The sequence below is a fragment of the Melospiza georgiana genome, chromosome 5 (assembly GCF_028018845.1).
Source record: "Melospiza georgiana isolate bMelGeo1 chromosome 5, bMelGeo1.pri, whole genome shotgun sequence".
NCBI classification, from domain to species: Eukaryota; Metazoa; Chordata; class Aves; order Passeriformes; family Passerellidae; genus Melospiza; species Melospiza georgiana.
The window spans coordinates 33,284,577-33,299,114 of record NC_080434.1 but is presented as its reverse complement, the minus strand read 5'-3'; the positions used below and the strand labels follow the sequence as shown (position 1 = coordinate 33,299,114).

Sequence of the window (14,538 nt, the reverse complement as noted above, 5' to 3'; positions counted from 1 at the left end):
ACAAACAGTAATTGAAGGAGCGTGTCCGGTGTTGTGTAAGGTGAGTGATCCACGTTGGCTCAGGAAGGTGAGCCCTGCTCAGCCACACCGCAGCACCAGGAGGTTCTAAAGCACAGCAAAGCCTGCAACTCTCTCTCCCTTGCCCAGGATGCCCAGCTGTACAATGGCATCCTCACAGTGCCATAAGCAGGTGACGCAACAGGGCACATCACAATGCTCTTAGCAAAATACCTACACTCTTGTTTTATTCTAACAGCATCATTTTATATCAATGGCACAGATTGCCTGAAATCACTGCCAATGACACCCAGTTTTACCTAGCTCCTTACCTTCTTTGTGCTCAAACAGTGCAAATACTCTGACAGTTTTCCAGATTATTAACTACTCCAAGGGACAATTGCACACAAAACTCACCAGTTATAGCTCTTGTTTGTAACCTCCAATGCCAGGAACACCAGAGTTCAGGAAGAAGTTCAGAACTTCTGAACATAGGCCCATCTGGCCTATACAAAAATTTCACTTAATAACACAGATCTGAGGATTTCAACAAGTTTTAGGTTTCCAGAGAAGCAACGGTAAAAATTATTAATTCTGCATTGGCCCCTTCCCCAAGAACTAGAACACGTCTATGTAACTTTGAAAACAATGGAGAACAAACCTGAAGCAAACACTCAAGTATGGTGTTTAGTACTTTGCCTGCTGAGGATGTGTTCAGGGTACCACCTGCCTGCTTTGATAAAACGTGACCATGGATTTGAAGTCACCTTTGGGAATAATTTTTCTCTTATTTCCTTCTCTCCCTGCAAAACAAACAGGCATTTATTATTTGGGCAGGCCTACTTTAAACACATTTTTGCCATCCATAGCAAGGGATAGCCTAGTGTTAGTGTGCCCTAATTATCATATCATAAAAAGGCTTATCAACAGCTCCCTCCCAAGCAGTTGCTGGAGCCATGAACTTCATGTGTTGCCCTCAGATTTTTGTCAGGGCCACAACCTGAGCAAAGGAGCGCACAGGAATAAATCAGGCTCCAATGGAATCAAATCTGTTCCAGGGCTGGAAGGACTGAGGAAGAAACAGAACCAGTCCAACTGCTCAGCATCTTGGACCCTTCCTCATCCCCCCAGCAGTGACATGCACCTGTCCCTTCCTAAATACCTACACCTAAGAAACGGAAGAGAAACAGAGACCAATCAAAGGACAGACTCAAAGAGTGGATGAACTGAACATAAGCACCACTTCAGGTACAGGTTGTCTTAACTTACAGGAGAGAAACATAATTCATCCAGGAAACAGCCAGCTACCAAGCACTCCTTCCTCATCCTGCTCTTGCCTGCCACTCCTCTCCTACAGAAGTACTTCCTTTTCTCTGGTGTAATCAGGAGGCCTCTGCAACAGGTTTTCCTCACACCTCCTTTGCACTGGGCTGTCCCTGACACATGCCATGGCACAGAGCACCTGCCAGCGAACACCCACATTCTAAAGCCAGGTGACAAAAGCCACCACACACACTTAAACCACCACTAAAGAGGCACAGACTTGAGAGCTCCACATGGACAACCAGTGGAACACCAAGTACAGGGCCTCAGGAGAAGGCCACGCACACATAGAGAAGATACACATTCCCTACCACAGGAGGTAATGTTTCACAGGCAAGAGAGAGACATAGCAGCCAGAATCCATGCACTTCCTGAGCCACTGGGGAACACCGTTCTTGCAACTCTTCAAACACAAACAGAGGACTTGCTCAATAACACCATCTGGTACCCCATGAAATTCAGGCAAGGAAACCTTGCACAAATCCACTTGAGTCAAATGCCCCAAAACCCAAACTACAAAAGCCTAGGTACATTTCCTGGCTTAGCCTAATTATTTTAACATCTCCAAAACCAAAGCAAGGGACAGCATTCTGAACCAAATTCAACACACTGGGTATTTGTGCACCTCATAGATCTCTGCAGAATGTGGTGCTCATCCCACAAGACCTGCCAGAAATAACTCAGCTAATGTGAAGCCTGCTCCTAGGAAAGGTGACATTTCATGCATCATGAACACAATGCCCACTAACCTGACAGTTCTATAGACATTCCAGCAATGGAAGGAATAGGTGGGCAGAAAATGGAAGGCAACAGGAGGACATAACAGACTAAAAAGTTTACTAGGGAAAAAGCTAAAAGAGATGTTGGAGGGAAATCAATTTTAAGTTCTGCTAAAAGAAAAACAGTAAGAGTTTAAGTGCTACAGATTATTTAAAAACCAAATACTTCTCCCAAGGATAACAATGCACTAGGGAATGTGATGATCCTGCCTTGCCTCAGAGTAAATACCTCTGTATGGCCCACGTGCACATCAGACCTGGAACCACTCGTAGCTGCAAGCAAGATGGTGAAGTGTGTTTTATTTCAAACACACAACCACACAGTTACTGCAGTGCCAAAAAGGGGAATTGCAGATACCAAACTCCCAAATGCAGCTTTATACACAGCTTGGCATACAAAAAGGATATTTTATCTTAAACTTTAAGCTACTTCTGAACACAAAACCCTGTTGCCAAGAATTAAAAAGAAAAATGCAACTTACCTTGCCAAGTCCTAATTTATGGATTTGTTGAGACAAACACAACTGAAGCTTCTTCACTCGATAAATTTTGGTTGTGTTCAGTACCCAAATGATCGCTGATTTCTGATGCTATTTTTTAGTTACAGATGCAAAATCTCCTCCTCAGAATCCAGATAGGAAAGTAAGATGTTCCCTTGGGCAGGCAGCACAACACAGGCCATGTCTCTATGCACGTGCGACCCAGAGTTGGTGCAGACACTTTGATTTATTTACTGCCCAGTTATGAACAGACTTAAGAACCCTCTACCACGTGACACTTAATAAAGGCTACAGATCTCAACTGGATTAGGATTACTCAAGGGATTATGAATGAGAACTACAGCGTGTTGGCCTCTCATCTTCGGAGTCAGCTCTTACACACTTGCAAGCTGCCTTCTGCTAAATGCAAGCTTCTGGAGGAAAAATAATTCCAAGTTTCACCCCTTATTTGTGTTGGGCTAAACAAGTATTTGGTGCTTCGTAGCTAGGGAATCTATAGAGCAGAAAGGAAAGGATGTGGAAAAAGCAATGATAATTTTTCTTGTTTTATTACTTCACAATTCCAGGGCTTGAGAAAACTGGAAAATCACTGTTCTTTCCAGTCTTTAAAAAGTGCACACACAGAGCAGATGAAATCTCACACAGATATATGACCAGCAATCTATTCAAATACCTATAAATGATCCACTTCTTTTTTTTTATTTTTGAAAAAGCAATGTCCACAAAATCATAGAAGACCAGGCAACAGAAATACTTCCAGGATGTTTCAGTCCAGTCTTTCTTGGTTAAAGACTCCCACAAAACATCCAAACCTACCAAAAAAACCCAATCACTGCTACATTTTAATGTTTCCAGCATTAAGATGGTTTTGTTTAAAGTATTAACACATCTCTGCATTTTTATCAAACTTCAGTTCTTATCACAAGTACCTTAGCTACTCACAGGGTAAGTATCTTACAACTTAGGGTTAGGGTTAGATATATCACTCAGCAGTTGATCAGTATTTATATTTTTAGCTTGTCATTAAACTAAAACCAGGAAGTTATATATCCTGTGGGTTAGCAGAAAAGCATTCAAGGTGACAGAAAGGCTTTATTTGGTTGGCAGTCAGCCTCTTGGAGTGTTGGTTACCACAGAAAATGCAAGGCTTTCAAGAAAGTAATTTATAAGGAAAATAAAACAAACTACATTCCTTGCTTGTTTAAACCACATAACCCCAAACAGCTGCTCAGCCACAGACACAACAGTGGAAGCAAATTGCTTCTTGAATACTCCTAGGTGCTAACTTAGACATTCCATATTGTACACATTGAAACAAACACTGGGCCAAATTTATATACCAGAGCATCTGGGCACACCCCTGTCAGAGGATCATCAGCCTAATGCTGTGGAGGTCAGAATGACTACACAAAGCCACGCCTGTAAGGATCCTGTAACTGTGGGCAGCTGTTATTTAAAAGAAAACCTGGTGGGATCACAAATCAGTGCCTACTCAGTGAATTAAAGCAATAGCATTTTCTGGAATCGCAAAGATAGCGAGCATTTTAAAATCCTGCTCCAGGAACTCTTCTTCAGCTTTTTCATTGCCTGCTGTACATCTCTGTCTAAACTGGGTCAAGGCACAGCTTGCAGCACTTTTATCTGGGCAAGGGAAGGGTATGCAGGTAAGTAGGTTATAAGGCTCAGCACAAGGAGATAAAGGGCCCTCAGCTCCAGAAGGTGCTCTCAGAGCAGTTTGCATAACCAGTGCACACCCACCACAGCCAGCATGGCATGGATCTGCAAGTGGTGCTGTCACCTTCATACAGGTGACATTTTATCCAGTGAACAAGGCACTTGCCAGCTTTACTTGAAGGTATCCACTCACCTTGATCTTCAATTCCCTCGGTATCTCTGGAACACACTTAAGTGTCTAAACTCAATATACAGTCAGCACAACCTGACAAAAGCCCCACTGCTCTGCACCGTAAAACAAAATGTTAACTTTTACTGCAGGTAATTTGATCTGAATGTACAAAAACAAATGTAACTGGTTTTTAACCTCCCTGCTACCCAACACAACCTCCTCTCATCTACCAAGGAGAAAAGTGCATTACCACTGTTCCTGAAATAGCTCCTGATTTCTGATTAAAAAAAAAATACCTGTAGTCTACAGTTGTGTATGCTGCTGACTGCTGCATCTGCCCCTGCTAGGCCCAGGATCAACAACTCCTCACAGATGAGGGAAAAGGATGAGGACCTAGAAGTAAAATCCCACAAGGCTTCATACATCAAGCTATGAGCTGAATATTTTTATTTAATTACTTCAGACTTTCAGGCTATGTAATTTACAAAATGTATTTATTAGTCAGCACAGAAGTACATCGCAGTTGCACAACTCATACCAAAAATAGTACAAGCCATTTTTACCCATCAACATCTACTAGAGCATCAATTAAATTACAGGAAATTTCAAACTTCCATTACAGGTCATCAACAGGATCACCTGCAACACTTTGAAGAGTTAACAAATCACTGTTTCCTGAATGGCGCACATCATTCATGAACCAAAGCCACTGTACTGCTCCCAGGGGTGATTTTAAAAGCATGTGTTAGTCTTGCACAGCTTCAGCTTCTCACTCAGGGTGTTGAACTAGAAAAACAGGCAAGAGAGCACAGGTTTGTCCAGAGTTAAGTGAAAAACAAGTTCTACACAATGGCTAGAAAGAATTATTCTTGCTAAAATAAGATCTGACAGAACTGCCGCAAATATAATAGCAATAGTATTTTTTAAAACCTCTTTAAACTGAAATACAGCTTCTTGTGCTCTTGCCAAGGCCATGCAACCAGTTTCTTGGCATAGAAATTCTCATAGTATCTCTCTGAAGCTGTCCCCATGAGGCACCTTGTGAGCTCAAGAACTTCAGCTTATTCTGTACATTCACAGGACAGAGCCCCCAAAGGATGCTGCTCACATGTAGTCACTGGTGAGCAGCCATTACCAACCAAGTTCAATTTTTCTTATAGCTAAGTGCACCATCCCCTCCTGCTGGGATTTAGTTCCCTCTGGCAGGGCTTCCTGTCATCATCCACCTGATGACAAGCAAGTTTCATAGTGGGGCTGGTAAAAATAGGCTAAACATTCCCAGAGGCAACCTCTACCTTTAGGTTGCAGCTTCCATCCCTTCCTCTCTGATCAAAACCCTAATATATTCTCCAAGAGTTTCACTAGGAGAGTCAATATTTAACTCCCTCTAAAACAATGGAAGGTATTTATCCAAGGGCAATAAACAAGCAGCATCAGGAATTCAGACTGGGCCAGCATGCCAGTGCAATGCTTTGGCCCTCAGTGACTCTGGAGCTGCAATTGTTGTGCAAGTACAGATGCCACTTACACCTCTGCCACTTCCATCTCTTCACTGCCCGGCTCTCATCCATGTCTGGTACCGATCTGGAAGTGCAGCACTCATGACTGTAGTGTACACTGTGTTACTGGCAGGGAAAGAGCAACAGAGAGAGTGAGTGACATCCCAAAGGCAGGAGGGGGAATCCATCTAGCTAGCAAGGCAGCAGGACAGGTATTTATGGAAACAAATATTCGGCTTAGGTACAGAAGGATTTAGGAAAAGAGACTGATTAAATTAAAGACTGTTGGCATCAATTTTTAGTGTTCTTTCCCCCACACAGCACAAGAGAGGAACTGTATTAAACAATTGATACTGTATCTATGTCACAATAGCTGAGATGAACCTTTTCCTTTCCCCATTACCTCACATTGACAAGGCAGAGCAGAGGTAGAGGAAGCCACTGCCAAGCTCCAATGACAACGACGGATACAGAGAATATGATTGAGCTCCACGTAAAAGTAAAACTTGATAACATGATAACTTGCAAAAGTGCAATTTCTGGAACAGCACAGAAGAATGGTGTACTGAAACGTATCTCTTGAAAATGTAGTAAATGGCATCTAAAAGCTTTATCCCACTTCCTTTATTACAAATTAATCAGAGCTCCATCAGAATATGCAGAAAAAGCTACTGTCAGTGTTATCACAAAGTCCAAATTTCCAAAAATGGGCAAAGGAGTCCATGTGACATCTAGCTGCTTCTCCAAAGGAGCCATTTGTTTCACTACTCCAATGCAATTTTCCATTACCAGACTGAGCCCAAATAAGTGCAGTTCCCTAACTGAAGTGGTAGACCCAAAAGGAACAATGTTGTGGAAGTAGAGGGTCATGAGCACAAGCCAGAATCTAGGCTGGGAAACCACAGGACTCATACACATAAGGAAGATCCTAAAGAAGTTTGTGGTGTGCTTTCAAGTGGCCTGAGGCACAGCAGGAGGCACCAATCAACATCTCTCAATCTAATACTTACTTGTTTAAGACTGGCTTCACTGACAACACCTGTACAGAAAGTTGGAAGAGTTGTCATTTGGGGAGATAAAGAGGGAAGTAAATGGCTATTTAGAAACAGCAGTAGGATGAAGTTATGTAAGGAATAATATAAAGTCAAGAACTTCCCACCTTTTTTAAACATCAGACCATTTTACTGAAGTACTTTCAAAACAAGCCCTCTGAAAGACATTGCAATTCCCAAAGGTCACCATGTCTAACACTAAGTGCCTGTGCTTGAAATAAGAAACTGCACAAAGATGATGGGATTCATCTCCCACACTTTCCACGTGAATTGGTAAACTGTTACAAAATGCCTAAATAGGAGTCCAGAAGCATTTGGAACAACTTTCAGTCTTCAACCCCCCCTAGAGACAGCTGTGCAGTAAACCTTGTTCCCCACAATAAAGCACAGCTTCTACATCCCTGATGAAAGAACACTTGTGTTTTGTCAAAGAACTTGAAGAGCAACTCATAAAGCAGAATTTGAGAACTACCTTAAAGAGTGTATCAAAGTTGATGTTGTGCTGTCCAGTAGCATTGAGAGCTTTGATAGCTGCAGTTCTGTGGGAAAGCAACACATTATCAATTAAACACACTTGTCTGTTTCAAAGGCTACAAAGCACCAACACAAACACCTTCTTACTAAAGGCCTTCACACTGAAATGCCTGCTTTGGTCTAAAATAACCCCAAGTTGTGTGACTGGATCTCATCTCACAGTATTGAAGTTCCTGTTACTATTCCATTGAGCACATATCAAGAAGCAATCTGCCGATCCCTTTTTGCACACTACACAACCTAAAAATCCCATACAAACACCCTCCTAGTGCCATCCACTTTGGCACTGTTGATCTAAGTCATTTACCTCCTACTAAATTTTGCTTTCTGAGCAAGTTTGTGGCCTAAGCATTATCTTTGCAGTTTCTCTTTATGCTAATCACTGTCTCACACCCTTTCATCTGTGAGTATTGCTCTACACCATATGTACTCCCTTCAGAGTGGCTTTACAGGAGCTGAATGAGCTGCCTGCTGCAGGAGCAAACAGCTACCCATACCTCTAGCCACTTTGAAAACACATGTTCTCTCCCCACAGAGCTTCCAATCAATTTACCTGCGATCATCAAAAGGAGGAGGGGTAGTCCAGTGATCGTAGTTTGTCTCCACACGGAACCACCTGCAACAAGCACATAAGCAAACAAAAGGTGACTCAGTAGGTAATTCATAAAGTCCAACAATCTTTATCCTTATATTGCCAAAAGGAGAAAACTCCCTCAAAAGGCAACTCCCTCCACTTCTGCAAGCCCAAGGGCCCCATGCTGGTAGCTGTAACAGCCTTGACCATGAACTATGGCACACAGGAGGGAATCCCCTGCTGTAACCATGACCAAGAGGTGCCCTGGCTCTCTCCAGGAAGTTGTGCCCCTAAGCCAGTCACTCAGATGGGAACATGAGAAGCAAAAACCAAGCAGTTTTTTCCTACTTACGCTCCACTTAAGGGATCGAGAGGCCAGAGATCTGCTGGTCCTCTTCTATTCCTCGTTATGACCATGCCTTCTTTGGGTGAGACACCTCCCACAATATAGTAAACCTCAGCAATGATGGGAATGTCAGCCAGTCTGAGAACAGCAGCCTGGAAGTCCTCTGCTTGGCTCAGGGTCTAACACAAAAAGGAGATGAGTGAGCTTAAGCACAAAAACGAGTACTGGGACATCTTCAAAATATGAAGGTCCAGCTAATTGACTCTGAAGTGCTACTTGAAAATATTAATATAACAACATAACAAATAGCATAAGATAACCCCTGGCACAGATATTCACCATCTAGGAGTACAGCTGTCTTAACTGGTTATGACACAAGTTACAGCTAGTTGAAACACTCCCTAGGAAGGAAGCCTTGGCACAGCTTCTCCAGGACCTTTGGCACTGGAGGCTGCCCTCCAAAAGGGCTGGAATTGCCTCACTTCTAAATACAGGTACACACTTAGTTTCTCCTGAGAAATTCATTTGCTTATCAAGCTGTTAAGTCTTCTGTGCCACTGATTTTAATCTACTAGATGTTTAAGGACAAATGTGGCACAGCTGTGAAATGTAAGATCAACTCACTGCACTTACATCTCTCACAAGCCAGCTGACCGGGTAATTCCTATTGAAGAAAGCAGCTATAGCATTTTCCCACCATCTACCACCATCTGGGGAGAAAAAAAATTACTATACATGTAATTTATATACAGTGAAACAGGGTAGGTGCCTATCAGCACTAAGTACCAACATTTTACGGGAGAAGTGCCAACAAGGAGCACAACCTTCAGGTGAAATATATATAGACAACACAATTCCAACTGACAGTCAGCCACAGCAGCTTCGCAGAAACCATCTCAGACCTGTCACAACAGGAATGATAATAATCATCTCATTACTCACCTTCCTGAAATATTAGAACAGGAAGAATTTCACAGAAATAATAAAACAGCTAAAAAAGAGGTAGTGATAGTGCTTGTGTTACTGGGAATAATAAGCAAAGTGCAAAAACCAGAAGGCCAAGTTTGTTGCTATTTAAACACACTTCACAAAGCACAAAAAAAAAAAAAAAAAAAAAAAATCAGTCTGCTTGTCACTTGATAGACCCTGATCCTGATTTAGTCATCCTGGTTCCCCAAGAGCCACATGCTCACTTCCCTCAATTCATAGTTCAGTTGGAATTAACTGAAAACATCTTTCACTTCAGATAAGCCAGCAAGCAGTCAGCAGCAGCCCATGGACAGAACTGCAGCATGTGTGGAGTGAACATAGGATGTGGAGAAACACAGGACTTTGGTACACAAGCTTTCCTCAATCAGGCCTTTCAAGAGACTCAATAAACATGTAACACTTGCCTTTAAGCTGAACTAAAAGCGGTTTTCCCCAGTAACTAACAGCCCAGGACACCCCAGTTTTGAAAGCATTAACTAACTACTCTGGAATCAGAAGCAGTGTGCATGTAAACTATGGAAAGAATTTAGTGAATCCAACAAGGCAGCATGAGCAACGCGAACAGGAAGCAAGAGGTGCAAGTGCTCCATAACAGAATCCCTACTCAGAGAGAATGTACCAGTGGAACACAGAGTGAATATTGTTTGCATAGCTAAGGAGTTGAAGAACAGATTGTTCAAGATTTTAAAAAAAAAAGCTTATCACCATCACAAGGGAAAAATAAACGCTTTAGATGTTGGTTCTGAGAATACATCATTGCCAGTTCTAACAGTCACCTAATAAAGAAGAGCACAGTATCAGCTTCTTAAAAGGAATAGAGAGAAGAGAAATGGAGACAATTTCCCAAGCTTTGAGTTGGACATAACTGTCATTACTTGTGAAACTGAAGCCCTTATGAACAAGGCAGTGATCTTCCCCCTGCCTTCCCCACTGCTACAAACTTTAGTTCTCAGTAGTGGCATCTCTCAACTCTGCTCTACTACTGACCTTGCTTAACTGCCTTTCTGGTGTCTCCTGGCATTCCCTCGAGGTCTGCTGCCTTTCCCCTAGATCTTCCCCCTCTTTCCAACTGCCTCATGAGGCCAGGCAAGAATGGAATACAGCAGAACCAGCAAAGGAGCAGTTTCTTCACTGTCCAAACTGCATCTTGCTATCTCAACCCCCACTTCTGCCACCTCTAATGCTGGCTCTTGACCAGACCACATCTTTTACAGCATTGCCAAGGCTTTCCCCATCCTTTGACACTTTCAGCTCAGGTGACACTGCTGACAAATACCTTCCCCTACACAGTATCCAAAACCAGGCATGTGTGCTTTCACTCCCTGAGGGCAAGGCAAGGCATTCCACTTCAGGTCCTTTTTGGCAACCTTAACTGCATTGCTCCCTTTGGGAGAAAAAGGCCAAGGCAGGTGACAATCAACAAAACACACAACATCTACTGTGGAAGACACTCCCTTTACCTCGTTCATCTCCGGAGATGGTGAACTTGTGTGGACTCTGCCCAGTCCATAAGCCGACGTAACCAAGAAATGTGGTGCCTTGGTACGCAACCTGAAACCAGGAAGGAGAGCAGTTGAGCATTCCAGAACAGCGCTCAGATGGAACCTGCAGCCTGTACTTCTTTCTATAGCTTTCACACCTACGTTACTATAGTACACTGTGCCTTCAGTTACAAGAAAACACGCCGAGTAAATTGTAAAGTGACTCTGAGGCCTCAAACTCACAGCATTCCAGTTGTTTGTGACCACTGAGAGCTACAAGACTTTTGCTCAGGTTAAACTGCCAAGCAACAAACAACTTTTCTGTTTAAAAAACGGACTAATGAGCATTAAAAGAAAAAAAAAATCAGACTCACAAAACTGCACTAACAGCTAGTTCTTTTTTGAAAATCTTTGTCTAAAGACACACTTGTTGGTCACAGAAATTCACAAGGTCTAAAGAAAAAAAGCACCTTAGAATTGGTTCCTACCAAAACTGATCTCTTTGCCATATTCCCTAATACCTCTTTTCTTCTTTAGCATCTTGACATTTCCTTCTTTCAGCATCTCTTGGAAATAATATCTTGAATACCAGATTAAGCTGTTCTACTTTGTCCAATCCATCACCATAAACTGGATGCCCAGAAAGGAAAGAGAATCAGCATTCATCCCACACTGCTGGAGTATAACTGTGCTGCTCTAACAATTCAGTAGAATTGGGATGAGAACCCCATTCCTACATTAAACCCCCCATCTAAGCAGATATGGGGCTGTCCCATTCTTCACAGAACACCATCCAGCCATGCCAACCGAGACCATACCTGCCCACCCTTGATAAACTGCACATCCAGTGTGATCTTGCTCAATATATCAACAAAAGCGTAATCCAGGTTCCGACCATGGTAAATGTTGCCTTTGTCATCCTGAGCCACAATGCTGGTACAGAACCTGCAAACAGAACAGGACAAGGAATGACTGAAGGCACAGCTCTGGCACTGCTTGCAATATCCTAGCTGCAGGAGCTCAACCTTTCAGAAGTAACTGAGTTGATGCTCTGCTAAGTGTTTTATTCATGTTACCATACAAAGAGGAGTCCAATACCATTCCACAGTCCACAGCAGGTCAGAAATTAAAGGGCATGCAGAAAGCAGCACTTCCACTTGGGAAAAACCATTATTTCATTTCACTTCTGTAAGCCATAACGAAAAGCTAACATCTGAAAGCATCCATAAGTGTCACACTTCCTGCAGTTAATTCTGATGATTTCATTTCCATTTGGACTGTCTATAATTTTAATCATGAGTAGATACATTCAAATTAAGTCCCAGCAATAAAAATGAAGAAAATTGGTACATGTATCAGCCATTTCAATAACAGACTACTCTCTAGAACAAGAAGAATGCTCTAATTCCTTGTGTAGCAAGTTCAGTTTCATTAAAACAGGGGGTTTTTTTGTAAAGTATATTGCATTGGCAAGGAATTAGCTTATATTCTCTGTAGTTTTGAGTTGGTCATTTCAGTGATGCATAACTCTGCCTCTCAAAAATAAAGGTAAACAATTCTTCACATAAGTAGGCTATTCTCAGTTGATGGGGGTTTTCTAGTATCCAAGCCAAGAAACTGAATTTCAGGGGCCTCACCAGGGCAAAGTATGGCAAGTATCCTCTGTGAAACACTAAAAGAGCCAGCAGTTAAATATATCATATTCAATATTAGTCCTTATTAAAAAAAATATCACTGAGTACTACACATTAAGAAAAAAATGATCGAAATGCAAACAAGGAGCCATATGCCTTGATATTGGCTAAAATGTATATGGAGAAATATTTTAGGCTCCCCAGAGGCAACACCAAGTGTTGATTATTCTTCTGCACCCTGTTTCTAGGGCAAAGAGACAAAAAAGTCAGTATTTTTTCACTGAGATTTTGTTTGCTGCCATAAATATACTAAAGTCATTTTCCACTGTTCAAATGGAGAAGTGAGATTATGCAGCCATGGTGACCTTTCATCCAGAAAGTAGTTTAGTAGTAACTTTATCTCAGATTAATGAGAGAGCACCTAATTACTCTAGCCTCCTTTTTGGCCATTTTTAAGTGTCAGAGAACATTACATCCCCTTCAAACATAAATGGTCTACTTTTGGATGGATATACCTTACCAGCAAAAATGATTTTTGTATTTTAATACGTTTATATATATATGTACATATGCTTGTATGTATGTACATACACAAAACTACGACAGATAGGAGTTGTGCTTCCCAATAGAAAACATGACCATTTCTCGTTCCATTGAGCATTCCATCTGCCAAAAGAGAAGGAAGCCTTCTGGCTGAACAGATGAAGTGGTCTCAGAACCAAGAGTGCAAATAACCCAACACGTGCCTTCCCCCACGCTGAACTGAAGCTCTCTGCTCACCTGTACGAGACCATGTAAGTACTCAACACTTACGCAGTGGATTCGTAGGCGAAGTTCAGCAGGATTCCATCTCCGAGCTTGATTCCAAGTGCTTTGCACATCCCCGCAATCTCTCCCGCGAAAGGCTGGGGCATGAAAAGCTCCAGTTCGGCTGCTATGGGCTGGATGACCTGGTGAACCCATTCGGGTACGCTCTCGCTGCAAGGCACAGCCGAGGAGGGTTCAGCCGAGAGCGGGCCAGCGGCTCGCAGCTGGCAGCCCTGCGCTGCTCCACCAGCCCTCCCGGCGCTGCCCCGCTCGTCCCCCCTCCCCGCCCGCCCGGCCGCACGCACTCGATGATCCGCTGGACGGCGGCGCGCAGGAAGGCGGGCTCGAAGTGCCGCAGCACGGGCAGCCAGCGCTGCTCGGCCGGGCTGTCCAGGCTCACGTTGCAGCGCAGGGGGGCCGCCGCCCCCGCCACCCCGCACAGCAGCGCCAGAAGCGCCCACGGCCCGCAGCCCATGGCGCAGGATGGAGCGGCAGCGGCGCCCCGGGGCCAACCCACCCTTCCCCGCGCCGCAGGGCCCGCCCCGGCCCTGCCCGCCCCAAGGCGTCACGGCCCGCCCGCAGCCTGCGAGCCCGCTTCGTCCCGTGAGACACGGGACCGAGCAGCAGGTACATGGTACAGGGTAGCCTGTGCATTGACCCGGCTCTGCTGCTGCTGTTGGGCCACATTGATCAAAGCCGGTCCAACACTGTCGTTTCCATACTGAGGGCAGAGGGGACAAACCCACGCTTGGCAGAGCTGTCGGCATGCTGGCTGACACAGCAAAGCTGTAAACAAGAGGGAAACCGGGAAAGAGGAGACTAGACCGTGGTCCTCTACCGCAGGGGCAAAAAATGACCACTCTCTTTCAGTGTCAGAGAGTATTAGTTTCTGGACACATGCACAAGAAAAACTGCTCACCAGAAAAAACGCCCCTAGCAATACAACTGTGGTGTACAGATTGTACTTGCCTTCTCCCCCCCTCCGCTACCTTTGGCTCCAGCCCCTGCTCCACACTCCATCCCAACAGCACTCTGGTTTCCAGCTATAGGTGGCTCCTCCACCTGAGAGCTCACTGTGCTCCCTGCTGAGTACCAATCCCTGCCCTCCCTCAGCAGGAACGTACAATTGGAATAAAACACAGCTGTAAAAATAAAAAAAAAACTCACCAAAAAACC

At 43.7% G+C, this 14,538-nt stretch overlaps 1 protein-coding gene across 2 annotated transcripts; it reads right to left on the bottom strand.

The window, feature by feature from the left end:
* Window positions 1–4,922: 4,922 nt before the first annotated feature.
* Window positions 4,923–13,869, bottom strand: NAAA (N-acylethanolamine acid amidase). Of its 2 annotated transcripts, XM_058024765.1 has the most exons (11): window positions 13,668–13,869; window positions 13,369–13,533; window positions 11,740–11,866; window positions 10,901–10,991; window positions 9,084–9,160; window positions 8,457–8,629; window positions 8,084–8,146; window positions 7,469–7,535; window positions 6,955–6,983; window positions 5,974–6,070; window positions 4,923–5,231 (listed from the first exon to the last, which is right to left on the bottom strand). In XM_058024765.1, exons 1-10 carry the CDS (start codon window positions 13,835–13,837, stop codon window positions 5,995–5,997), a joined length of 1,038 nt encoding a protein of 345 aa, XP_057880748.1. In that variant the 5' UTR covers window positions 13,838–13,869; the 3' UTR covers window positions 4,923–5,231; window positions 5,974–5,994. The 2 variants fall into 2 exon arrangements, with proteins under 2 accessions (XP_057880748.1, XP_057880749.1); XM_058024766.1 differs by lacking the exons at window positions 4,923–5,231; window positions 6,955–6,983 and having other exon boundaries at window positions 5,988–6,070.
* Between the last annotated feature and the right edge of the window lie 669 nt (window positions 13,870–14,538).

Bases quoted from the DNA above. Each gene is read 5' to 3' on its own strand.
- NAAA (XM_058024765.1), bottom strand. From the start codon at position 13,837: ATGGGCTGCGGGCCGTGGGCGCTTCTGGCGCTGCTGTGCGGGGTGGCG. The intron at 11,867-13,368 runs GTAAGTGTTGAG...TTCTGTTTGCAG, and splicing joins TTCGCCTACGAATCCACTGC to GTTCTGTACCAGCATTGTGG. The intron at 6,984-7,468 runs GTAGTTCTCAAA...CTTTCTGTACAG, and splicing joins ACTTTGATACACTCTTTAAG to GTGTTGTCAGTGAAGCCAGT.